This window comes from Chelonoidis abingdonii, chromosome 5 (genome assembly GCF_003597395.2).
Source record: "Chelonoidis abingdonii isolate Lonesome George chromosome 5, CheloAbing_2.0, whole genome shotgun sequence".
In the NCBI taxonomy this organism is placed as follows: Eukaryota; Metazoa; Chordata; order Testudines; family Testudinidae; genus Chelonoidis; species Chelonoidis abingdonii.
Window position 1 is genome coordinate 121,408,151 of NC_133773.1, and position 27,416 is coordinate 121,435,566.

Consider the following 27,416-nt stretch of genomic DNA (forward strand, 5'->3'; position numbering starts at 1 on the left):
CCAAAGGGTTTACCCTGCGTCATTATGAGCCTCACCTCAGTCAGTGAAAAATCATGGAGCAGGTCCTCAAGGAATCAATTTTGAAGCACTTTGAGGCGAGGAAAGTGATCAGGAACAGTCAGCATGGATTCACCAAGGGCAAGTCATGCCTGACTAACCTAATTGCCTTCTATGATGAAATAACTGGCTCTGTGAATGAGGGGAAAGCAGTGGACATGTTATTGCTTGACTTTAGCAAAGCTTTTGATACCATCTCCGACAGTATTCTTGCCAGCAAGTTACAGTAGTATGGGCTGGATGAATGGACTATAAGGTGGATAGAAAGCTGGCTAGATCATCGGGCTCAACGGGTAGTGATCAATGGCTCCATGTCTAGTTGGCAGCCGATATCAAGCAGAGTGCCCCAAGAGTCAGTCCTGGGGCTGGTTTTGTTCAGTATCTTCATTAATGATCTGGAGGATGGCGTGGATTGCACCCTCAGCAAGTTTGCAGATGACACTAAACTGGGAGGAGTGGTAGATAAGCTGGAGGGTAGGGATAGGATACAGAGGGACCTAGACAAATTAGAAGATTGGGCCAAAAGAAATCTGATGAGGTTCAACAAGGACAAGTGAAGAGTCCTGCACTTAGGATGGAAGAATCCCATGCACTGCTACAGACTAGGGATTGAGCGGCTAGGCAGTAGTTCTGCAGAAAAGGACCAAGGGGTTACAGTGGATGAGAAGCTGGATATGAGTCGACAGTGTGCCCTTGTTGCCAAGAAGGCTAACGACATTTTGGTCTGTATATGTAGGAGCATTGCCTGCAGAGCAAGGGACATGATCATTCCCTTCTATTCGGCATTGGTGAGGTCTCATCTGGAGTACTGCGTCCAGTTTTGAGCCCCACACTTCAAGAAGGATGTGGGAAAAATTGGAAAGAGTCCGGCAGAGGGCAACAAAAATGATTAGGGGGCTGGAGCACATGACTTATGAGGGGAGGCTGAGGGAACTAGGATTATTTAGTCTGCAGAAGAGATTTGATAGCTGCTTTCAGCTACCTGAAAGGGTGTTCCAAAGAGGATGGATCTAGACTGTTCTCAGTGGTACCAGATGATAGATGAACAAGGAGTAGTGGTGTCAAGTTACAGTGGGAGAGGTTTAGGTTGGATATTAGGAAAAACTTTTTCGGTAGGAGGGTAGTGAAGTACTGGAATGGGTTACCTAGGGAGGTGGTGGAATCTTCTTCCTTAGAGGTTTTTAAGGCCCAGCTTGACAAAGCTGTGGCTGTGATGATTTAGTTGGTGGTGGTCCTGCTTTGAGCAGGGGGTTGGACTAGATAGTCTCCTGAGGACCCTTCCACCCCTGATATGCCATGATTCTATGATTATTGCAGTATATATTTAAATGTCTGTGCACTTTGTACGGCCACATATTCTTTTGTTAGCCTCACAAACAAATAATTGAAATTCTCCTCTTTGACCACTTGAGGGCATCTGTTGATACATTTTGCAATCTCACATGGTCTGGAAGGGGTGGTGCCATATCACACATTCTACTCCAGCCAAGGAAATGAAATTAAAGCTTATTCTGTTTTCCCTCCTCTTTTTAGTCAGGCATATGGATGGTTCATAACAAAGGATAACTAGCAATCATAAAGCCCTTATCTTATTAATTAAAAATATAATGTGCTCCAATGACGCTGCTGAATTTGTCTTGTAGAGTTTCATGGGAACTTAATTTCAGTAAGAAGAGGCTTCTTTTCACAGATAATTGCCTCAGATCAGCAATCAGATTACTGGGTTTGTAGTACAAAGTACTGTAACTTCCTGGTTGTGTCTATTTAATGCTCCATGGTGAATGGGTGGGAAGAGAGTGCTGTGACTTGTTCCAGGTGATGCTTAGCTTATTTTCGCCTTACCAGCTGTTGCTTTTTATAGATAAGAAGTTGAATAGTCAAGGAGTATAACTAGTCAAAAATGGAGTAAGCACGGGCTGAAATGTTCAGTACTTCACTGTGTGTCGTGTCTCTCAAATTCTTCATAGAACCATTTCAAGCGTGGACGGGGTTTTATACTTCCCGCAGTGTTTTAAAAGGAATTGCACGAAGAGCAAGTTCACTTCTCTATGCTGGAGAGTCATTTTTCACACAGTATGTTCAGAAATACCCAGCAGGTTCTGTTTGTAAATTCTGGGCCTTACAGCAGCTCCGCAGTCTTAGATGGGCAGTCTCTGAGGTAAACTTACACATTTTTGATTAGGAAAATTATATACACTGTTACCAAACGTTACTTTTGAAGATGAATTCACAAATTATAATTGTCATGCAAGTATTGGGCAATAATTTGCATCTGCAGTTAGTTGGTGGGCACAACTAATAGAATTCAGTCAGTCAAGGACCTGATTGTGCCCACAAATCAAGTTGTTTGGTGATGTACTGTCACTTATGGATCAGTGTGTGTGTGTGTGTGTGTGTGTGAGAGAGAGAGAGAGAGAGAGAGAGCTAGTGATAGGCGTCATCAGCGTAGAAAGGCAAATAAGTTCCATGCTTCCACCCTATTAAGGCCCTTTCCTCTGGACTTGTTTTATTATCCACAAAATGGTCATAAAACAAAGCAAACCTGGTGGGAAAACACTGGGTAATAGTCTGAGGCTTTTCCAGCGTCAACCAGTGTAAGAGAAGAGACACTCCCTTCCTCTTTTTGACCCAGCTCCCCCTTTTACGCTCTGACCACAGCATGATGTGGCCTGTTGGGACCTGTTAACCCTTTATATGCTGCAGCGCCTAGTCACAGGGTGCAATGAACTGTGGAGGTAATAGTGTGTTGTAAAATTAAAGGCTAAATTGAGACCCAGAAAAAAATATCTGTCCTTATGTATTTCACTTTTTGTGACCCAATCGCTGATTATGTAGGCAGGCATTTATAATAATCTCACACTGAAAGGCAAAGGGAGATGGAAATCTTTGCGTGTCTTGTCTTTGATGATCTTGCTTCATTTAATACTCTTTAGGAATAGTCAAAATACAAATTTGGGACTACAGTTGTAGGAAAGCATTACATTAATATATTTCACGTGTGGTGATGACTTATTCATAGTAATTGAAGTGCAAACCTAAACTTGGGATTCAAGTGGATTGTAACTTTTAAATCCCTTTCAAATGGAAGGTTCAGCACCATGATGGTATAACAGGGACAGAATCACCCAAGGTTAAGGACATGTATATGGATCACTTGATGGCTGGAATAGTTAATGTGAAGAAACTGATGGCATCCATAATTTTAGACACAGATAATGCCAAGAAGAATGGAAAACTCTATTCTTATGTTTACAATAAAGACACAGGAAAACGAGGTAATGCCTTAAATTTGTTTTGGTTTTCGAGATTGGTTATGAAGGGTAGCATATTCTCCTGCTCACATTAAATGGATGAAGTGTTATCTCTGTAAGTAGAGCTGGGCAAAGTTTTTCGGACAAATAGTTTATTAAATGAAAAATGCAATTTGGTCAACCCAAATCCTTGATTAAAGGATTAGAAAACATGACTTACAGTGATAGACTCAAGAAGCTCAATCTTTTTAGCTTAACAAAGAGAAGGTTAAGAGGTATCTTGATCATAGTATATAAGGACCTACATGGGGAACAAATATTTAATATGGACTCTTCAATACAGCAGAAAACGGTATAACACAATCCTGTGGCTAGAAGTTGAAGCTTGACAAATTCACACAGGAAATAAGGCATAATTTTTTAACAGTGAGGAACTGTTTAAAACTATTTTAACTATTGGAACAGTTTACCAAGAGTCATGGTAGATTTTCCATCACTGACACTTTTTAAAATCAAGATTGGGTGTTTTTCTAAATGATATGCTCTAGGAATTATTTTGGGGAAGCTCTGTGGTCTGTGTTACATAGGTCAGACTTAATTATCATAATGGTCCCTTCTGGCCTTGGACTCTATGAATCTATTAAAATACTTGCAACTGTTGGACATACATAATTTTGACTATTCACAAAATGGCCAGAGGAGGAGCTGGTGCTGGTACTGGTACTGGTACTGCCACCAGTGCTGCTGTCCCGTTCTCTCTCCTTCCCTCCCCACCCCGCCCCCCAAAATAACCTTTAGCCTAATAGTTAGGACACTCACCTGGGATGTGGAAGACCCACATTTGACTCCCTGTCTAGAACAGATCCAAAACTGATTGATTTTTTTCCCCTCCAATTAAGTGAAAATTCTGAAAAGCTCTAAAACCTGAACTGATTATATTTCTGGGTGTGTGGGTGTGGGTGTGTGTGGGTATGTTTTTGGAACTGAATGCTCAACTCTAATTGTAAGCCATAGTTTGGAAGAGGCCATGTACCAAGGATACCCACCAACCCTCAAGCAAACAGAAGCAAGGCAGCTGAGCCACCCAAAAACAAAGAGAATGCAGTAGAGACCCAGAGCTTTGTGTGACTAAAGACTTCAGGACTGGACCCCAAATTCTGCCTTCAGACATGTGTCCAAAGGAGAATGTGGCATGACAAAGACAGTTCCTTAACTAGTCTTCCTAACTGGAGGAAGGAGTCTAGTCCTTCCTAGACTTCCTAGTCAACTTTATAGAAGATTTTCCTTATGATTTACTGCCAGGATATGCAAGAATTTATTAATGTGTTCTAGGAGTCTGTTTATTCCAGGATGATTATGGAGTTCCTTTAAAAAAAAATTGTTTGTTTTGGAGACTTTTATTATTGTTGAATGAAAACAGAGCTTTGGGCAGCAGCTTGTGCATTGTTTATGGGGTACTGAAATTAGGTTTCCCTATAGAATCTCCTGCATAATGCTGCTGGTATTTAGGCTGTATGATTGTAAATAGAGGAGAACTTTTTATTGTCATCACTTAGTGGCTAACCTGTTGTAATTAATATTAATGTCAAATGTGTTTTTCTGAATTCTGGGGCTTTGTGTGGTTCAAACAGAAGAATAATATACTGTACCAAAGGGGCGTTGGCTTTATGCCTTATTAGAAATATAGATCTGAATGTGTAACCATGATACACTCTTTGAGGTGTATTTTTTAGATTGAAACCTTATAAGATGGTGATACTATTGTACCTGGGTAATACGTTCCTTAAAAGAAAAATGACTGTGCATTACTGTTTCTTATTTTAAAGCTGTATTTTTACTTTGTGTGCATGAAAAGGTACAAGGAATGTTGAACAATACATTATTGTCTATAATCCCCTGGCATGGAACATCACTACCTTTGTCGTTGTTGCTATGAGCTACTCAGCAGTCAGTGTGTATGATGAATTGGGACATCCTGTACCGGCACAGGTACTGCATGGTTATGTAAAGTATATATTGCATTTCTCTTTGTAACTGACTCATTACAGTACAGTCATTTCCACTTCCCTTTTTTTCTCTTCCACCCTCTTAGCAGGACCTGATACTTTTTCTGTAAAGTAGAAACAACAACATGATTATATTGGTGTTGCTCATGTAATCAAGCAGTCTGCCTATAAATCTGTTGTTCAGTCCAATTTACTTTCCCAGAACAGAAAGTATCACCAAAACGTATAATGTTAAGGACAAGGGGGAGGATCCTGTATATTTTGCAAGGATTTGAAATTATTTGGCACGTTAAGGAAATAAAAGAGCCCCCAAGGGAGGAGTGTGTGGAATTGGGTGGGGGGGGGGCCCTCTCCCCCACAGTGGCAGTTTCTGTCCTGCAGGTCTGGGCCCGGCTCCCTCCTCCAGGCCTCTCAACTTGATGAATAAGCTTGAAACGTCGCTGAGGTTTGACCTGGTTCCCCTGTGTTACGATGGAGGGGTGTCCAGGTCAAATTTCAGTGAATGGCATTGCAACCTGGCACATGGGTTTACAGCACCAATCAGGTTTGTCCCTGTCTCCTCTCTGCCATGACAGAGGAGCAGTTGGACTAAACCTGCTTGACACGGCAACTCTGGGTCCCAGGTCACAGTGTTCAGAGTGGGCAAGCAGGCCCAGACCCGCAGGATAGAAACCACTACTGAAGAATGAGTGTGCAGCAGGCTTGCTCTTCACTCACCCCATCGTCACCAGGCTGGAAGAATTGTATGTTTGTCTAGGCCAGGGCCCAGTGATAGGTTAATCCAACCCTAGGTATGGCAACCAATCCAGAACCTTTCCATGACCATTGGTGGGTTGGGATCCACTGTTTAGGAAACAGTGATTTAAAACACAATTTTGAAGTGTGTAGGCAGCCTCTGAGGAACCCCCCAGATGTTCCAGTCATTTTTCTGTCATTCATCTTTTCTGTTAGTTTCGAGGGAAGTTTGTGTTTGTTTTTTGTTTTTTTTCAATTGCACTGGTATTTTAAGATGGATTTGATTTAAATCAATAGCTTTGGTTTCATGTTGGCAAGGAGTTGGTTAAAATATTATCTAATCTCATAGTCTGAGACTAATATTAATTCCTAACAAAACTGTGAATCTTAAATTGAGGTTGCTAAATAATTCCCCCCCCTTATCAAAACAGAAGAAAAGAACATCATAATTCTAAATTTTAAAGGTAGACATGTTTGGAAATTCTCCTTTGAAGATACCAGGAAAGACTTTACAGATATGCATGTTAGAAATATACCCATTAGCTCTGTCTGAAATACAATATCTCTCTCTCTCTCTCTCAACTTGCAGATCCAGAGCTCAGCAGAATCCCCCTCTACCTACGATTTGTATATTCTAGTCACACTAAGTGGTCTCAGTTACCAAAGATACAGTGTTAAGTTATCAGCTGACAAGGAATCTGCATTCATTGCGAGATCAGTTAAATATGGACGAAAAGTCATAAAGCATGCTGATCGTCAGAGTAGACGTCTGATTCCTGTGCTTAACGACTGCTACACAGTGATGTTGGACCAAAATACTAATCTAATGCACAGCATTACTGACAGGTGAGGCTACCATCAGTTTTAATTTTAGTCAAACAACATTTTAGGATAAGCTAAACCCTTTTTAAAAAAGGAAATCCAGGTACTTGATCAAATATTATGCTCTGAGAATTAACAACTAACAAGAGTACTTTACAATCAAAGGACTTGAAAACTTCCCCCTTCTGCTCATTTTGTGAAGTGAGCTAATGAATGGTCTTATTCCTAGATCATGCTTTTTTCCCCTGTGGTATTGAATCTGTGCAGTCAGGGTAATATTCATTGATTCATAATTCCAAGGCCAGAAAGGATCACTGTGATCATCTAGTCTGACCTCATGTATAGCATAGGCCATAGAACTTCCCCAAAATATTATGGTTAACTAACTTAGATTTTATAATGTACTAACTTTAGGGGATCAAGTATATTTAATAGATACTATAACAGGGTGCCCAGGTCACCCCTTATGGCTTTGCAGGCACCCTGCTCATTAGCCCTTTCTGATGGGGCCTTAAACATTCCACACACTTTCTGACGTAGTTCACAGCACCCCTTCCCAGGGCTGGTTTAACCTCAAATAAAGTTCATGCAGTCCTCAGAGTCCTTAATCTCAAAATAATTCCCAATGAGCCCCCAACATGAAGTCCATAAACACAATTCAACAGTTCATACTTAGCTTCAGTTCTTCTGCCATGCTGAGAGCTCTTCCTCTGCAGTCTGCACCACCCAAAACCATCAGTGCCAACCCTTTCTGTCCGGAGGTCAGCCCTCTGGCCCTGGCTTCCTTCTTCTTTAGTGTCTCCCCTGTTCTGGGAGAGAAGGCAGTCTTTATACTGCCCTTCTCCAGAATGGTCCTCCTGATTGCTAGGAGAGAGGGGAAACCTGCCCCACCCCACACTAGAGGGCTCCTGATCCTGGGACCTTAAAGGAACAGTGTCCTGGGGGGTTTCCCCCTCATCCAACTCCCAGTACCCCAGTCCTGCTTCCTCACTTCTGCTACCAGGTCATTTTCTGGGTCTTTTTTTATTCCAATACTCTGGAAATGGGGTCTTCTGGCCCCCTTCCTCTTACACCAGTACATCCTGTTACAGATACAATATGAATCTACAGTGAATTTATATGATCTCTCATGATGTAACAATAGCCAAGTGCTCTCCTCCTCATCAGTAATTCATTCTGTGTTCTCTAAAACTGCTAGCTCTGGGATGGGAACACAGAGAACTTCTTAAAGTGAACCTGACATTCCTTTTATTTAAGCATAATAAAAGGAGATAAACCCAAAAAACTGACCGAGTGCAAACTAACTGAATACATCTGTTGGTTTACAGGTCCGGATCCTCATATGGTGTAAATTGCCATAGCTCCTTTGACTTCAGTGGAGTTACGCTGATTTACACCAGCAGACGGATCAAGCCTATAGTTTTCAAGGCGGCACATGCCTCTCACTAATGATTTTGGATCTCATTCACAGAGGTGTTTTTGCTTAGAATCATTCCCCTCACAGGGGTATTTGGAAGATTAACTGGTTACTAGTTAATGTTTGTACAGTACTTTGAAGATGGAAAGTGATAAGCATTATCATTATTATTATTATTATTATTATTTATTATTAGAGATGGGCCTGAACCAAAGCCCTAGATCTGAACATTGAGAGAGATCAGATTCCATGTCCACATTTTAAAATTGGGACCTCTCTCTAGAATGGAGATAAATTATAAATCTGGATTCAAACACCAACCTTAATAATTTGGAGGATAGAAACTGTGAACCCAGATCTGCATTTGTGTGGGTGAGGCCTGTTATTGTGGTGTGTAATATTGAAATATTACAGTTCACTGTTGAAGTTCTGGCAGGTCCCTTGGCATGGGAAAAGCTTGAGGAATCCATAAACAAACACTTTATCTGAAGGCTCTTCTTCTCCCCTGTCCCTCTCTATAACTTTTCTCTGCCCCCTACTGATGTATCTGATGGGGCACACCATCCCTGTATAAACCCTCATACGAGGAAAGGGTAGTGGGGGTGTCAGAAAGGGTGTTCAGTACCATAAGGCTTGTTTTGAAATGGCGGGGAAAGGTAGTCGTCCCCTGTGGCCCTGTTTCTCCTCCCCCCATGGTATTTAGCTGGATGTCCACACTGGACCATTTTGCAGGTAATTAGTGTTTGAGGTGGTTTAAGACTTCAATAAAGTGTCAGCCTCCGGTTGAGCCAACTTACTGCATGGAGTCTTCATTCCTGCTATGTCTGAGTCAATGACTGTGGCAGAACTGCTAATGGTTTTGTGGGAAATTAATGCTTTACACACAGATGGCCCATTAATAATGTTAACACTGACATAGAGCTTCATAATCACTGAGCCCTAGTCTACACTACGAGTTTAGGTCGAATTTAGCAACGTTAGATCAATTTAACCCTGCACCCGTCCACACAACAAAGCCAGTTTTGTCGACTTAAAGGGCTCTTAAAATCTATTTCTGTACTCCTCCCCAACGAGATTAGCGCTGAAATCGACCCTGCTGGGTCGAATTTAGGGTAGTGTGGATGCGATTTGATGGTATTGCCCTCTGGGAGCTATCCCAGAGTGCTCCCTTGTGACCGCCCTGGACAGCACTCTCAACTCAGACGCACCGGCGAGGTAGACAGGAAAAACCCCGCGAACTTTTGAATTTCATTTCCTGTTTGGCCAGCATGGCGAGCTGATCAGCACAGGTGACCATGCAGTCCCAGAATCGCAAAAGAGCTCCAGCTTGGACCGAACAGGAAGTTCTAGATCTGATCACTGTATGGGGAGATGAATCCGTGCTATCCGAACTCCGTTCCAAAAGACGAAATGCCGGAATATTTGAAAAACTCTCCAAGGGCATGAAGGACAGAGGTTATAACAGGGACGTGCAGCAGTGCCGTGTGAAGCCTGCCAAAGAACCAGAGAGGCAAACGGCCGCTCTGGGTCAGAGCCCCAGACATGCCACTTCTATGATGAGCTGCATGCCTTTCTACGGGGTGCCCCAACAACTACCTCACCCCTGTGCTTCCGTCCTCCCCCACCCTGCCCGGGTACCTTGCAGCTATCCCTGCATATGTGTGATGAATTAATAAAGAATGCATAAATTTGACACAACCATTACTTTATTGCCTCTGCAAGCAGAGATCAAAGGTAGGGGAGGGGAGGGCGGTTGGCTTACAGGGAAGTAGAGTGAACCAAGGGAGTGGGTTTTCATCAAGGAGAAATAAACAGAACTTTCACACCATAGCCTGGCCAGTCATGAAACTGTTTTTCAAAGCTTCTCTGATGCACAGCACGCACTGCTGTGCTCTCTAACCACCCTGGTGTTTGGCTGCATGTAATCAGTGGCCAGACAATTTGCCTCAACCTCCCATAAACGTCTCTGCCTTACTCTCACAGATATTGTGGAGCACACAGCAAGCAGTAATAACAACAGAATTATTGGTTTCGCTGAGGTCTAACTGAGTCAGTAAACTGCGCCAGTGAGCTTTTAAACGTCCAAAGATAGTGCAGAATGGTGGTAGAATCTTTCTCAGCCTATAGTTGAACTGCTCTTTACTGCTGTCCAGGCTTCATGAGCCATGGGAGCAAGGGGTAGGCTGGGGTAGGTGCGACCGCACAGTGCTGCCAACTGGGAGAGCAGCCTGAGGCAGAAGCCTCCAGCTGGCATGATGTTCCAGGCAGGACTGAATCTCCTTTAGATGAAACTTAAAGAAGAGAATGACCTGGAGTCATTCCCATTTTTGTCCAAGCGCCCCCAATCGACCTCACTGAGGCTGGCCAGGAGCACCCATGTCTGCCCAGGCGCCTCCTTAATTATTCATTTTAGCTAAAGAAACATATTTTCTAAGATTCTCATCCTCATTGCCCTTGCAATTAAGCGTTGCAGATAATACTTACACAGTGTATATCTGTATAATACGTTTTCCCCTTTATGAATTTACAGGAAGACTAACCAGACTGTTGAACTAACTCAGGAGTTTCTTGAATATCACGTGAATGGCGATGTGAGGAAGGGGCCCATTTCAGATAACTACTTATTTACCCCAAATGGATCAGCTGTTGAAGAATCAAAAGCAGTGGGACTGGAAGTTGTTTCTGGAAAACTAGTGAGAGAGATCAGACAATATTTTTACAGGTAAAAGTACTTGGGTGTGATTGAACCTCACTTGAATTTTTCATCCTCTTCACACATGTGGGAGTAATCCTGTACAGCAGTGGTCTCCAACCTGGGTTGCCCTTAGATTCAAAAAGATCACTTTTTGAATCTAAGGGCAACCCAGGATGTACCCTCTCCCTTCCCCGAGGCCCCGCCTCTTCCCCAAAGCCCTGCTCTGTTCACTCCATCCCCACTTTCTCTCCATTGCTCTCCCCTACCCTCACTCACTTTCACTGGGCTGAGGAAGGGGCTTGGGAGGGAGTGAGGGCTCTGGGCTGGGGCCGAGGGGTTCGCAGTGTGAGAGGGGACTCTGGGCTGAACCGGGGGTTGGGGTGCAAGAGGGAGTGAGGGGTGCAAGTTCTAGGAGGGAGTTTGGGTGCAGGAGGGGGCTCCTGTCTGGGACTGGGGATTGTAGTGTGGGAGGGGCTGCGGGCTCAGGGAGGAAGTTGGGTCCAGGAGGGGACTCCAGAATGGGGCAGAGTATTGGGGTGGAGGAGGGGATACAGGTGTTGGCCTCTGGAAGAGGGGGTCAGGCCCGGGGCAGGGGTTTGGGGTGCTGACTCTGGGAGGGAGCTCGGAGCTGGGGGTTGGGGTGCAGGATCAGGTACGGGGTGCTGGCTACAGGAAGGGACTCATGCTGGGGGTTGGGGTGCAGGAGGAGGTTCAGAGTGCAGGAGGGCATATGGGGTGCTGGCTCCAGGATGGGGCTAGGGGTTGGAGTGTGGCATCTCGCCGGGCAGCACTTACCTCTTGCAGCTCCTGGTCAGCGGCAGATGCAGCAAGGCTAAGGCAGCTCTCTGCCTACCCCAGCCCCAGACCACTCCCAGAAGAGGCCAGCGCATCCCTGGGGGGGGAACATGTGACTCCAGATGCTGCCCCTCTCTGCAAGCACCACCCCTGTAGCTCCCATTGGCCACAGCTTCCCATTCCTGGCCAATGGGAGCTACAGGGGCAGTGCTTGCAGGCAGAAGCAGCATGCAGAGGGAGACCCCTGTCCCCATGCGACTGCGCTGGCTGCTTCCAGGAGGTAATCAGGGAGTTTGCCTTAGTGGCAGCCCCACTACCACTGGAGATTGCGATTGACTGGGAAATCCTCTAGGATCGACCAGTCAATCGCAATCGACCAGTTGGTGACCACTGCTGTAAATAGTGACGTGTGTGTTGTACAGCTCTTAGTGGATTCCGTTTAACATGTGACTGGTGAAGAAGACGTTGATTAAGTACTTAGTTTAATGGTGCAACTGTGGGTTTTGTTGTTGAGGTGAGGAAAGTTAGAAATGTGTGTTCAGTTGTAGGTTGGTTGGGTTTTTTTTTAACATGGAGTGTCCATGCAATTCAAAAACAAGATTCAAGTCTGCTGAGATCATGAATCTTCTATTTTGGTTGAATTTCGACAGGTCTCTAATTAGAGTGCAAACTGCTATCTGCACATTGGAAAAAGAGCTAATTAAAGACAAAAGAGGGAACTGAATCCCCAACAATGAGGCATTCAGATCTCTCTTCTTTGAACTCTGAAGAACTAGCTACTTTTTCTCTATTTAAGAGTATTTACAATCAACTACCTTTTAATTTTTTTATTAGCTGATGGTTGTTTTATTGAAGTTTTCTGTTACTTTAAGTGAAATTGCAATGCACAAGGATGGTTATTATGTCAAGAAAGATTTGGAATTACTGTACACATAGAAGATATAAAATGGAAAACTGAACTCAGGTTTATTTATATCTTCCCCGAATGTAAACATATGTTTACATTGTTATTTGCAATACTTGTCTGTGTAGCAATTCAACTGGAAAGTAAATATGTTCTAGATAGACTTTCCATTTGAATAATATTCATTTTGTATGTAAGGAATTTTTTTTTTTTTGCTCTATAGTAATAGAAGTGTCTACTGTAGTCTATACTTATGACTATGAGAGTGAAAACAAGATAATATCCTTCCACTTAAGAGTGTATTAAGGAGAAATAACAGAAAAATGGCTATAATTTTAAACAATCCAAAATAAGAACATGATGTAAAACGAATGCACCCCCGCCGCCCTCTTCCCCACCCTCCACCCCCACAGCACTGGAACATACCAAGATACGTAGAACTTCCCTTTATACAAACTGGATCTCTGAATTTTGAAAAGCTAAAAATCATTTCACTAGTTACACAAAGCAGATGAAATCCAAACAAAATACTGCAGGTTTATTAATAATGCAAACTGACCTGATATAACTAATCAAATATTAGTTTAACTTGCTAAACTTCACATTATTTACCCTCTTGTTTTGTAGGAATACAACCGCTCAGGATTACATATATGTGGCATATTCAAGAATCTACAGTGTACCAGGAGGTTATGATGATAAGCTGCTTTGCCACAGGATAGAGCAAGAATACAGGGTTGGACCTTTGGAACTAAATCGTGAGGCAATCTTCAGAACAAGCACAAATTTAAACAATAAGCAGACACTTCACACTGACAACAATGGCTATCAGATGCAGAAGAGACCATACAAGGTCTTTGTGAATAATAGCGTGGCTCGGGTAGGCATAAAGCTGTAATCCAAAATCAAGTGTGTATGCTGTTTGTGCTCTGTTATGTTGCACAAACTTAAATGTTTTTGTCATTTGATTTACTGTGTGTCTTCAGAACTATTATCCTATGGTCCAGACTGCCTACATTGAGGATGACCGCATGAGGCTGATTCTGCTTGCAGAAAGATCTCATGGTGTCTCAAGTCAAGGAAATGGGCAAGTGGAGGTAATGAATGAAAATATTTTTACAATAAAACAGTAATTTCATGGCTCCCTGTGATCTGAATAAAGCATGATGGCTGATGACTGTTCTGGCATTTATCTTCATCATGCAGGTGATGCTTCATAGGAGGCTGTGGAATAACCTTGAGTGGGACCTGAATTACAATCTCACTTTGAATGACACCTCAGTGGTTCAGCCAATGTTCTGGCTCATTTTAGGAACTAAGCCGGCCGCTGATGTTCTGTATCAGCCAAGTGCTCTGGCTTTAGAACACAGACCAGTTGTTATGTATGGAGAGCTAACAGGTAACTGTTCTACTTACCTTTTTTAAAACTAAGAATTGTTCCTTTTGTTTTGCCTAAAGTCAGATTCCTAAGTCTATATTTAGGTGCCTCAACAGCTGGCCCGCCTTTTCCAAGGTGAGCACCCACAATTTCTCATTGCCCTTTAAGAGGAGATGCTGGATGATCAGCACCTTTGAAAATGGAGCTACTTTTCATGTGCCTGGCTCTGTAGATTTAGGACCCTAACTCTAGGCATCCACTGGCTGAAAATCTTGGCCACAGTAGCTAACTACGAGAACTTTTGAGTCCAAGTTTAAAACAGCTTTCAGATAAAAAAGATGTGTAGTAGAATAGCAGCAGCAAGGCTTGATGAAGCGTGCTTTACTGGGCATTAATATACTTTTCAGCCAGTTCAAATCATTCTGCTTTCAGCTTAGTACTTCAGAACATCTGAAGAGAGATTGCCTCACCCACTCCTTGTCTAGTTCAGACAGGGGGAGGGCACACTCTTCCCCTCCAAAAGCAGTGTGGTGCCGCTGGCCAGGTCCTCTTTCTTGACATAACCATATTACATGATAGCTTTTTTTTTTTTATTTCACATTCAGACAAACCAAAGCTGCATCGAGAACGTCATTCTGTTCAGAGAGATCCTGTAACCCTCCCAGCTAACCTACATCTCCAGACTCTAAGCATTCCTGGGTGGACATACAGCTCCAACCACACTGAGCAGCTACAGAATATTTACAAAGGTAGGTTCTCTTTTTTAGCAGTAAGCCATTTGTAGATGGAGATTACTCAGTGTGTAACACGTACAAAGGCTATTTTTCTCCACCTCCTTTATTTTGTGACTGTTGTTATTAATTATCTGTATTACAGTAGCACCTGAACTAGGTCAGAAGCCTCTGTGCTGCGCAGATGTATAATAAAGACAGACCCTGCCTCAACAAGTATAAGGATCATTTAAGCACCCAGCTCCCTTTGAAAATATCCCCCATGAGATCTTTGAGGTAGAGTCTGTCTCTTACTAGATGTCTGTGCAGGACCTACACAATGGGGCTTGGGCTGGATTAAGGCCTTCAAATTCTACTGATGTAAATAAGTCAATGCGAGTTGGACATTCCCCTGTATTTTGTACCTTTGAAAATCTCTTCCTGAAATCTTAGGCCTGGTCTACACTATGCATTTATACCGATTTTTAGCAGCATTAAACCGATTTAACGCTGCACCCATCCATACAACGAGGCCCTTTATATCGGTATAAAGGGCTCTTTAAACCGGTTTTCGTACTCCTCCCCAATGAGAGGAGTAGCGCTGAAATCAGTATTATCGTATCAGATTAGGGTTAGTGTGGCCGCAAATCGACGGTATTGGCCTCCGGGCGGTATCCCACAGTGCACCATTGTGACCGCTCTGGACAGCAATCTGAACTCTGCACTGGCCAGGTAGACAGGAAAAGCCCCGCAAACTTTTGAATTCATTCCTGTTTGCCCAGTGTGGAGCTTGATCAGCACGGGTGGCGATGCAGTCCCAAATCCAAAAAGAGCTCCAGCATGGACCGTACGGGAGATACTGGATCTGATCGCTGTATGGGGAGACAAATCTGTTCTATCAGAGCTCCGTTACAGAAGACGAAATGCCAAAGCATTTGAAAAAATCTCCAGACTATGGCATAGCAGGGACCACAGCACAGTGCTGTGTGACAAGCGTAACGGAAAGCCAAAGAATCAAATGGACGCTCATGGAGGAGGGAGGGGGTACTGAGGACTCCAGCTATCCCACAGTCCCCGCAGTCTCCGAAAAGCATTTGCATTCTTGGCTGAGCTCCCAATGCCTGTAGGGTCAAACACATTGTCCAGGGTGGTTCAGGGTATAGCTCGTCAATTTACCCCCTCCCCCCCCGTGAAAGAAAAGGGAAAAAAATCATTTCTTGACTTTTTTCAATGTCACCCGTATGTCTACTGCATGCTGCTGGTAGACGCGATGCTGGGCACTGAACAGCAGCACCCTCCCCTCCCTGGTGGCAGACGGTACAAATGACTGTATCCATCGTCATCATCAGCCCGTGAGTGCTCCTGCTGGCCTCGGTGAGGTCGGCCGGGGGGCGCCTGGGTAAAAATAGGAATGACTCTGTCATATTCCCTGGGCAGAATGGTACAGAACGGCTGGTAACCGTCTTCATCATAAAGCACTGGGGGCTGAGACTCCATCAGCCCCTCCCCCTTCGTTCATGTAAAGAAAAGATTCTGGTAACTGCCTGGATATCATAGCAGCGGATGCTGGGCTCCTCTCCCCTGCCACCATTTAATGTCCTGCCTGGACTATCATAGCAGCTGGAGGCTGCCTCCCCCTCATTTTATCTCACTAAAAGTCAGTGTTTCTTATTCCTGCATTCTTTATTACTTCATCACACAAATGGGGGGGACACTGCACGGTAGCCCAGGAGGGTTGGGGAGCAGGGAAGCAAGGTGGGGTTGTTGCAGGGGCACCCCTAGAATGGCATGCAGCTCATCATTTCTGCGGATCTGAGACGGAGCGGCTGTGCCTAGCGGACTGTGCTCTCCTGGTTCTCTAGTACACTTGCCCCATATTCTAGGCAGGACTGACTCTATTTTTAGATAAAACATAAAGGAAGGGAATGACCCAGGGGGTCATTCCCATTTTTGTCTTGCCGCCCCCAGCCGACCTCAGCAGGCCAGCCACCCATGACAGCAGCAGATGGTACAGAAGGACTGATAACTGTCATCTCATCGCCAATTTACAATGTCATCTTCAGGCAGATGGTACAAAGGGACTGGTAACCGTGCTCTGCTATCTTGCAAAGGCAAATGAATGCTGCTTGTGTAGCACTGCAGTACGCCTCTGTCAGCAGCATCCAGTACACATACAGTGACAGTGACAAAAGGCAAAAAACGGCTCCATGGTTGCCATGCTATGGCGTCTGCAAGGCAATCCAGGGAAAAAGGGCACGAAATGATTGTCTGCCATTGCTTTCACGGAGGAAGGAATGAGTGACGACATTTACCCAGAATCACCCGCGACACTGTTTTTGCACCATCATGCATTGGGATCGCCCCTCTCAACCCAGAATTCCAACAGGCGGGGGAGACTGCGGGAACTATGGATAGCTACGGATAGCTACCCACAGTGCAACGCTGCCTGCAGAAATCGACGCTAGCCTCAGTACATGGACGCACACCACTGAATTAATGTGCTTAGTGTGGCTGCGTGCACTCAACTTTATACCATCTGTTTTACAAAACCGGTTTATGTAAAATCGGAATAATCCCGTAATGTAGACGTACCCTTAGTTTAAGACAAGACATATGAGGTGAGTAACTTCCAACAGAAACCTTGAATTTTTAGCATTAAATAATAAAACCTGTTTTGGTTTTTTAGGTATACGAAAGCAAGAGGATGCAGACTTCAGACGTGTACTTCTAAGAATCAGGCATATGTATGAAGTGGGAGAGGATCCTGTGCTATCACAGCCTGCAACAGTGAATCTAAAAGTAAAATTAATCACTCCTGCCAAAGCATCACTTAGGGGTTGTCTACAAAGTGGGGTAATGCACTCTACTGAAGTGTGATTTCTAAATGCACTAATGTGTTGTGCATTAATTGGCCCATGTCGAACTTTCTGGTGTGCACTAAATTGTGCTTTAATGTGGAACTTTTTCAAATTGCACTGTGTTAAAGTACAATAGAGAACCTTTAATACAAAGACCAGATACCGTGCATCACATTAGCATGCTTTGGAAATCACTCTCTGTAGAACACATTACCCCACCATGTAGATAAACCCTCAGCCTATCTTTGACTGCTGAAGAGGAATCTTGTTGCAAAAAACATAACCTTCCTCTTCCTTTAATTGGAAACTACTCAAAAAATGGACCCAGTAATGCTGCTACTGAGACTACTGGCAAAACTCTGCCTCTTGCTGAGGTTAGAGTTAATTTTTTCCCCTACCCGTCACCACAATAGCCATTACTAAGGCTACGTTTTAGTCACAGTATTTTTAATAAAAATCATGGACAGGTCATGGGCAGTAAACAAAAAGTCACTGCTCCATGACCTGTCCACTAAAATACCTGTGACTAAATCTTACCTGCTGGGAGGGGAGCACTCCTGAAGAGTGCTGCTGGGGTGGGGAGGTAGCATGGGACGACGCCTCTTCTGGGGGGGACAACCCGGGCCCTGCTGCAGTTGGGGGTGGCCTGGGGCCCCCTGCCACTGCTGGAGTGGGGGGCGGTCCATGGTCCCACTGCCGCTGCTGATCCAGACGGTGAGGTGGCCTGCAACCCTGCCACTGTTGGTCTGGACGTGGACGCCGCTGGTCTGGGCAAGTGGTATCCCGGGGCCTCACCACCACTGGGCCTGGACTGCTGCTTGAGGGCAATGCCAGGAACCAGCTGCTCGGGGCTGCCGGAACAGTGGCCAGTGTGGCTGGCCCTGGGCTTCCCCAGCTGCTGGAGTGATCCTGGGGTTAGCCCGCACCAGTGCTACAAAATTCACAAAGGTCACGGAAAGTCACGGAAGCTGTGACCTCCGTGAATGATTTGCAGCCTTAGCCTTTACCCAAGCTGAACAGCCATCGCATTGACAGTAGAAAAATGTGCACAAGCATCTGTAGGATGGGGCCTATTGTGTAGATATTAATGTAATATTTGCTGTGATAACTTGAATGTTATAGACACCCGTCTGTGATTTCTTTGTATTTAATGTTGTTACAAGTAGCACCTGAGATTACTGAAATGTGAAAGGTTTAGAGAGGGTAAACATTATTTTTCCTCTTTTTTTTTTTTCCTAGTTGTTTTTTGTGTATTTGACAGCAATTTGTGTCTGATCACTTTGACTGTGTCTCCTGTAGACGCAGGTTCCCCTTTTGATTGTTTGGGCAGCAATATTTTTTTAATTTTATTTTTCAATAGGAGATTGTGATTGTGACACCACAAATCCTGGCTGGGGAACACAAGGGCAGGTACAACACCTGACATGGGATTTCTGCTTGACCGGGGATGTGGCAGTTGACCCAGAAGAGGAGGCTGCCCTCCTCAGTGTCAAGGACACAGTATCTAATAAGAACAATGAGGAGTCTGTCTAATAAGGGCTTTGGTGACTTAAAAAGGGGGATCCATTTGTGCTGGATCATCTGAGGTGGTTTTAAAGTATACACAGCTCTGATAGTGATTGCTGAGAGTGTTAAACCTTTTGAGATTACAATCTACCCTTGCCCAGCTGCTCAATGAGCAGATGAGAGCTGCAGTAGGCATTCCCTTAAGTAACATTAATTGGATATCTTGGGTTTGTTTTTATATAGTCTCTGCTGAAAGGGTTGGGAACAGTGGAGTTGGTGGAAGAGCGGTCGCTCACAGGAACCTGGGACATAAACACTTTGGAGCGATGGAAATGGAAATCAGCGCAACATATAAGCAAAGGTGGGTGGAAAACTAGATTTTGTTTCCTTTTTTCAAGCCCCAAGCTGTTGACAAGACATTGATGGTATTTTCATTGGATGTTGCAGCTCAGGAAACAGTCTCACTGAGTAGATTGAAATGACCTAAAAGAGTTGTTGTAGGTCAGGTTGGTAGCATAGCCTATTATTAAATTTGCCTAACATTTCCCATTATAAGACCCTGTTTTCATTGCTTAAAACTTTGCCAAACTTTAACTGTTTGTGTGAAACTTTGTATATTGAGAGTCTGCCTCAGGCTAAATGTTCTTCATAAATTTCAGCCAAAATGATTCTACTATTTCTGAGAATGAGGCTAGGGCAAAATATGTAGTTTTACGTGTGATAAAACTGGTGGTGACATCGTCTTTGAGAAGTTCAGCCAGCCCCCTACTTTAGAGCAGGAACTTGAAATTTGACAGATGAGTGGCTTTTGAAGGACATCCCTTTTGCCAGGCTGTGAAAATCTGCACACATTTGACCAAACACTGCAGATTCCACATGCTTGGGAGACTTGCTAAAACTTGGCAGCTAAATTCCCCATACATTCCGTCTGTACTGAGCATGGTCCTATCTGGGGCAGAGCAGGATTTTCTCTAAAATTGCTACTCTGGGCTGCTGTAAACCAGGCTGGATCCAGGCATTGGTACTGAGAGCAGCAAGACTGTCTCTCCTGTGCTCCCAGTGACTCTCCTACTGGGCCCAGGGACCACGGAGGAGGAAGCAACCAGATTAAAAAGCAGAGGGTGACAAGAGCTAGTCCTTGGAGGAAGGGTGGGGGAGTAGATTGGGACAAGGATTCTGAGGCGAGGGTAGGATACTGGAACTAGAGGCTGGCCGGGGAGGATGTAAAGGAAAGGAAAACTATGGGATGGGACAGTGGAAAAATTGAGGTTGGCTAGGCAAGGAGACTGTGACAGGGAGCCAATGGGGTGAGGGGAGACAGATCTAATCGGGAGCCAGAGTGTGGGAAAAGAACTGGGATTGGCTGGGCAAAGAGACTGGGACATGGAGCCAACGGAGCCCGATGCTGAGACTGGAGGAGGAGCCCGGGGAGGGAAGCTGGGAGCCAATGGGGACAAGGAATGTGGGTGTGGTAGGGAGTGACTGGAAGCCGGGAGAGACAGTACAGACAAGGAAATGAAAGGGGGGAAATGGGACTAACTGGGCAAAGAGGTGGGAGAAGGAGCTGGGGGAGTTGTAGTGGAACTGGAAATGGTTGGGCAAGGAGAGTGGGACAGGGATGAGAAACCTGTAGAGACTGGAAGCCCACACAAATACAACTGGGATAAGAAGCTGGGTGGGGAGGAGACAGAACTGGGACAGGGATGGTGCAGAAGGGGTCAAACTTTGGGGGGGAGAGGGTAAAAGAGCACAGCCCCCTTGAGATCCTGGAATAGAACTCAAGATTCTTACCAATCCTCTGATGTCAGCAGATGACTGAGAAACCCCCTGGCAAAGTGTCCATCCGTGTTCATGACTCACATCAGTGTCAATATGATGCCATGTGACGGAAATTCTCTTTTTTTCACTTGGTTGTTTTAAGAACCTAGGATATCTTGCCCCAGAAAACCTTATGTTAAAAGGTCATTGTTAAGGTTTGAAAGTCAAGCATTCAGAAGCTAGGAAGCGCTGAAATATGATTGCCCATGCAATCTTAATTCAGCCCTGTTATGAGGATACATTACAATACAGTCTTTAATTACATGGTCATGTACTATTTTTTCCACAGGACACTATCCTTATAGCCCAGGATGGGTGTCCTCTGGAATGAGTCACGGTTCTGTAGTAAAGGAGGCTGTTTTCTGTAGGACCCCTGCCTCCTTTGTTGCAGGAGTTGGAAGGTGCTTAGTGAATGAGACAGGGGACTGCAGGAAGAGAAAGGACAGTCTTATGATTAAGGCAGTTGAATGTTGCTCTAGAGAATTGGATTCTGTCCCTGACACAGAGTTCCTATGTGATGCTGGACAAGTCACTTAAATCAAACTTTTCAGCTGTAGTCACTAATGGTTTGTTCCTCATTTTTTGGGTGCCTGATTTCCAGAAGTAAAGCATTTACATCTGCAGCTGAAGTCAATGGGAGCTGTACTTTGAACGCAGAAATACTATATAATGCTAAGTGCTCTGAAAAATCAGGTCCAGGTGTCTCAAATTAGACATGCAGAGTTGGGGTGCTTGACCTTAATCTCAAGGTTTCTCAGTTTCCTATCTGTAAAGATGGAGATGATAATACCCCTCCCCCCTTATCTCAAAGGGGTGTTGAGAAGATAACAATGTTTTTGAAGCACTTAGATACTGTAGTGATGTGAACCATAGGAAGGCCAGTGAGCAGGGTTTGTATAATGCAGTAAATAAGCCTGGAACCACATACTGAACAATGGAAATAAAACAAAATATAGAATAGTTGCTCCTTATGTGAGCACTGTCCGTTCTGTGCACCGACTCTCAGTAGGTGCAATCTTGGACAGAGGACTGGATTGTCAGTGTTCTGCACTGAGCATCCTTGACTCTAGAATGTCTTTCCCTTGGATATTCATTGAAGTGTGTCTGAGGCATCTATCACAGTAACGCTCAGACCCTAGTTGGTGCATTTGTTTACTTTTTACCATAATTCATATAAGAGGTGGTTAGAAACCCAGATCAGAAAAGTCCCCACAGACTCTGGGGAAGTTGAGTTCCGTATCCAAACTGTGTGGTTTGGACTAATTTCAAGTTCGTTTGTGGTTGTGTATTTGTTGTATTGCACAGAGGCTCGGGTGGCGGTATTTTACTTTGTTTCTGACCTCTACTGCGTTTTTTTCCCTTTTTTTAAGCATCTTACTCTATTTGTGGTTCTGAGTTTTGAGTTATGGTTTAAGGTACACAGAAGTTGCAGTAGTTAATATTGAATGTTAATATAAAAAAAGAGTTTCTTGAATTGTAATCTTTGCCAAGCCACTGACTGCATGACCTTGAGAAATGTAGGCAAACATAGGTAAGACACTAAGAGCTCGTCTACACTTAAACGGTACAGTGTCACAGCTGCGCTGCTGTAGCGCTTCAGTGTAGACTCTCCCTAGCGTGACAATGTAGACTCTCCCATTGGCATAGGTAATCCACCTCCCAGAAAGGTGGTAGCTAGGTCAACAGAAGAATCCTTCCATTGATCTAGTTCTGTCTATACTGGAGATTAGGTTGGCTTAACTACACGCTCAGGGATGTGGATTTTTCACACTCCTGAGTGACGTAGTGAAGCAGATTAAATTTTTTAGTGTATACCAGGCTTAAATGAACTGCAGAGCCACCTCAGTAAAGCAGCAGTTTTAGAATATTAAGTGTTGGATTTTTCTCTCCATTAGCCTGGACACTCTGGAAGTGTGCACCTTTTTTTCTGCCTGAGTGTATCATTAGGGTGGGACTACCATCAGTAGCATGAGGCAGTGTGTGAAAGGCGGATAATTTACAGTATATTTTAAAATTATGAATGTGTGTTCCTTAGACTTATAGCTGCAGCTGTTTAAATTAGAAAAGAAAATTTGTTCAAACATAAGTGATCAAAAATGTTGAGACAGCAAAATACTATGTGCATTTGATTTGAAATAAAGTTTTTCAGAATAAATGACAAATCATAAACACCTGCCTATTTGCATTTTATAGGGCTGTCCTGTAATACAAAGAAGACCATGGAAAACTCTACTGTGACTATTCACCCAAAGGAAATTAGGACCTTTTTTGTGTACTTTCAAGGTCAATGAAAGTTTGCAGAGTATTCCTGGGCCAACTGTTGAACAACCTGCTGTTTGGTTTTTTTTTTTTTGGTTTTTTTTTAAATGAAGCAACCGTTCTGAGAACTATTTTCCTAGTATTGTAAATGGAAGGAATAATTATTCTGTAATAAACTGTAAAACTTGGTTAAATCATGAAAATTAGTTGCTGGTTCATTTGCTTTTTAAAGGAAATGACCCCTTACTGTTTTAGGTCAGCTATTTAAAACATGCTTTTCTTGACATTAAAAGTGTTTAGCTTGAAAATAGAAAAAAAGAGGAAAAGATCTGACTGATTGTGACTCAATCTATACTGCAGTACAAATGTATCAGCCAGGACATGAAACTGGGAGGCTGGGACTGTATTTCTTTGCACTGTTAAATACATTTCAGTTCTATCTATTCTTAAATTTTAAAAATGGTGGGCTTTGCCTGGATTATTTAGTCTCTTGTTCTCATAAAGAATGTAAAGCTACAGTTGCCTGCCAAGTTCAGACAACATGTGCACTGATTGTGAGAAATGTCCATTAATAATTATATTGGGAAGGAGTTACATGTGAAGGATTACATTTAGGGTTATAGAAGTGTTAGTTACAAATAGTAAGAACTGCATTTATTTAAGGTAACCTATTTTTAAAAAATGTACACACTGTTGTGCTTTATTAGTTAAAGAAATGCTCATCATCGTAGAGAATTGGATTTTTTAAAACGAAATATGTTTCTCTATTATCTGCTCAACTCTAATTAATGAGGCACTATGGTGCTTCATTGTGTTGTCATATACACCTGTGTAGATATGCTGAATGAAATCGAGTTACTCCAAATTTAAACCCGTGTCACTGAGATCAGAATCAGATCTGTCATTTTTAGTATTTTGAATTGCATCAGAAACTGTGAATTCTGCTTGCTGCAGAATGGTGCAAAATATTGCATGCTGTCTTCCTGCCTAGAGGGAGAAAAAAGGCAAAGAAGAACATAGAACAAATAGGGGATTAATGTGGCCTATTGCTTCAAAAGTAATGCTAGTATTGAACGTTTAGTTTCTTCGTATTGCCTCTGCTTAATAGTACCAGTAGTCACAGCTAGCTTTCACAGAACACCTCATTGAAGTCTTAGATAATAATGAAAATAGCATTTGACTGTTATATTTTTCATAGATTAATAGATTCTAAGGCTGGAAGAGACCAGTGTGATCATCTAGTCTGACCTCCTGTATAATTACTACTGGGGGAATTCTGCGCCACTGCACACATGCAGAATTCATGTCTCCTGCAGATTTCTTTGCTTCCTCACAGAACAATGACTTCTGACAGGGAAGCAAAGGGAGACTGCAGAAGAAGTCATGTGACCCTCCCCATCAGTGTGGGCATGTCGTTTTGAGTGCCTAGAGCAGCCAGTGGGAAGGTTAATCACTATGGAATCCCCCCTTCACCTGAACCACCCCAATGGAGCCCCCTGTACCCAGACCCCCACTCCACTGAGCCCCAGCCAGCTGCACCTGGACTCCCACCCCACCGAGCCCCACTCACCCATCACCCAGACACACACACCCCAATGAGCCCCACACACCCAGACATCCCCCTGCTGAACCAAACCACCTTCACCTGGACCCCCCTGCAGAGTCCCAGTCCCCCTGCACCCAGAATCCCCCAATGACCTCTTTGTATCCAGATCCTCCATGCACCTGGAACCTCCCATTGAGCTTTCCCCACCCAGATTGCCCCATACAGACCCCTCTCACCCCACACCTGGCTCCCCCACACACACTAAGTCTCTCCACACTTGGATTCTGCCAGGCTGAGTCTGCCTGCCTGCACCTGGATCAGGGACCAGGGCTGGGCGTGTGTGCAAGACTCTGCCCCTCTTACTTGCTATCTTGATGGGCCTGGTGTGGAGAGGCAGGACCCCAGGGTGTTTCTGAGGAGACTCGGCACTTGCACTTTGTCAGTGTTGGGTGCAGCCTCGCTGCCAAGTATATATCTGAAGGCAGGAGGAGGAAGGGGGCTGCAGGGTGATCTCCCACCTCCATACAACCAGGGGCTTATGCTCCCCACTTCCATGCTGGAGCCTCTACATTTATTTATTGACAAATAAAATATGCAGAGTTTTTATTTTTTGATGCAGAATTTCTTAATTTTTTGCACAGAATGCCCTCAGGAGTACTGTATAAAATGGTCACTGATGGAGAATCCACCATAACCCTTGGTAAATTGTTCCAATGATGAATTATTCTTACTGTCTTTATGCCTAATTTCCAGGCTGAATTTGTCTAGCTTCAGCTTCCAGCCATTGGGTCATGTTATACCTTTCTCTGCTAGATTGAAGAGCCCCTTATTAAATATTTGTTTCCCATGTAGGTATTTACAGACTGTAATTAAGTCACCCCTTAGCTTTCTATTTGTTAAGCTAAATAGATTGAGCTTGAGTCTGTCACTATAAGGCATGTTTCTTCTTCAAATGATTGTTCATGTCAGCTGTGCACTCGCCAGCCGGAAGATTTTCCCTTAGCAGTGTCCGTAGGGTCAGCCTGGGCACCCCCTGGAGTGGCGCCTTCATGGCGCCCAATATAAGGCCCTACCGATTCTCCACCCTCTCAGTTCCTTGTTAACTGCCGGTGACGGCTAGCTGGAACGTCACTCGCTTCTGTAGCAAGCACTTTAGCAGTGTCTGATAGCATACCGTGTAGTTTCTCAGTTAGTTGATAGTCCTTTATAGTAGTAGTTGGTTTGCCCCCCAAAAAAACATTTCCCCTCCTGGGGTATGCCCACGTTTCCAGGGTTTATTCATTGCTGATAATTTAACAACTGTCCGTATCAGACACATAGTTAATATATATACAGAGCATCTTATCTCAGGTCAATCTCTCAGTCTACTAAAACTGACTGCCTCCTCAGTCTGTTAGTTCCCATGGCCTGAAGATCCTATAGCAAGGGTCGACAAACTCCCCCCGCTCCACACCCCATGAGTCCTCTTCCCCCCCCATCTCAGTAACATCGCTTATAGAGCCCTCCCATGCTACACCCCATAGAGTCCTCCTCCCCTACTTCGGTAACATGCCTTATAGAGCCTCTCCCCACCCTCCAGTGCTCCACTCCATGAATCTTCCCACCCCACCTCGGTAACATCCCTTACTATATACAAACTTTTAATGAATGTGGATTTCCACAATGAAAATGACACCGGACTTTGATGCCGTTGTAAAGAAAAGAGACTAGCTGCACTGTTCACATTAATCAAAGAGGGTGTGGAAAGAGGGTAAGTTTGGTTTAATTATGATGGTATGTTTATAATGGTATATTTATAATAGTAAGCAAGCTTTAATGTTTATTTCCATTAAAATGTATCTTTATTAAATAGAGTTTATTTGAACATCTCTGAATTGTTAATTTCGTGAGCATTCATGGCCCACCATGCAATTTCCATACCCAGATGCGGCCCTAAGACCAAAAAGTTTCCCTACCCCTGTCCTAAAGCCACAGTAACACCGCATCTCCTTTCTTCTAATTTTTTTAGCACAAATTTATTCATCTGTCTGTGTGTTAGTGTGTGAGAGAGAGGGAGAATTATCAACTTTCTACGAGCTTTTTAGCAGGTCTCCTTAGATGCAATGGATATCTAAAGTGTATTTTTTGTATTATTGAAGTTATTCTTGTTACTTAGAGGAATTACATCCTTTTCATTTTCTTGCGGTTCTTGTTGCTGTATTATATTATCTCTTCTGTGAGCTAAGTCTGATCTTGCAGATAACATTTGCAAATGTCTCCAATTTTGTCTATACACTTTCAGCCTGTTTTTCCTCTATAGACTTGTTTTTCACTTTTTCTTATTCAGTCTATATTCACATCTTTGTGTGTTTTCTTTCTAAAAAGTGCAATAGTTGTTGATGAAGTTCAGCAAATTAGCAAAGTCTCACTGCTTTTTCCAGATTTAGATCTGGTTCTTGTAACAGTCTATCCCCCTCTTCCCCGCACTGATATCTTTTGTACCCATCGCAATTTGATCTCTTAGTCTTATTATTGACTCAGACAGAGTCCGGAAATTACACATCTGGACTTCTTGTCTTTAGATCAGTGAAAAATGATTCAAAGTCTCTTCCTCCATTTGATTTCTTGAGTGAAACTGAAGTCAGACAAGTGTCTAATTTGTTCATAAAAAGCTGCAATG

The 27,416-nt window shown here is 43.7% G+C and overlaps 1 protein-coding gene across 4 annotated transcripts in view; it reads left to right on the plus strand.

The window, feature by feature from the left end:
- MAN2B2 (mannosidase alpha class 2B member 2) overlaps window positions 1–27,416 on the plus strand; it is an 81,301-nt gene that overhangs the window by 41,104 nt on the left and 12,781 nt on the right. For 3 of the 4 annotated variants that reach the window (XM_032783381.2, XM_032783380.2, XM_032783382.2), the window contains 11 exons: window positions 2,025–2,215; window positions 3,146–3,332; window positions 5,164–5,297; window positions 6,639–6,895; window positions 10,819–11,010; window positions 13,310–13,562; window positions 13,669–13,779; window positions 13,889–14,081; window positions 14,666–14,809; window positions 17,457–17,569; window positions 19,378–19,495. In XM_032783381.2, the coding sequence (XP_032639272.1) occupies window positions 2,025–2,215; window positions 3,146–3,332; window positions 5,164–5,297; window positions 6,639–6,895; window positions 10,819–11,010; window positions 13,310–13,562; window positions 13,669–13,779; window positions 13,889–14,081; window positions 14,666–14,809; window positions 17,457–17,569; window positions 19,378–19,495 (1,893 nt within the window). Of the gene's footprint in view, window positions 1–2,024; window positions 2,216–3,145; window positions 3,333–5,163; window positions 5,298–6,638; window positions 6,896–10,818; window positions 11,011–13,309; window positions 13,563–13,668; window positions 13,780–13,888; window positions 14,082–14,665; window positions 14,810–17,456; window positions 17,570–19,377; window positions 19,496–23,145; window positions 26,632–27,416 lie in introns of those variants that run through there. The other variant, XM_032783383.2, reaches the window with a different exon arrangement.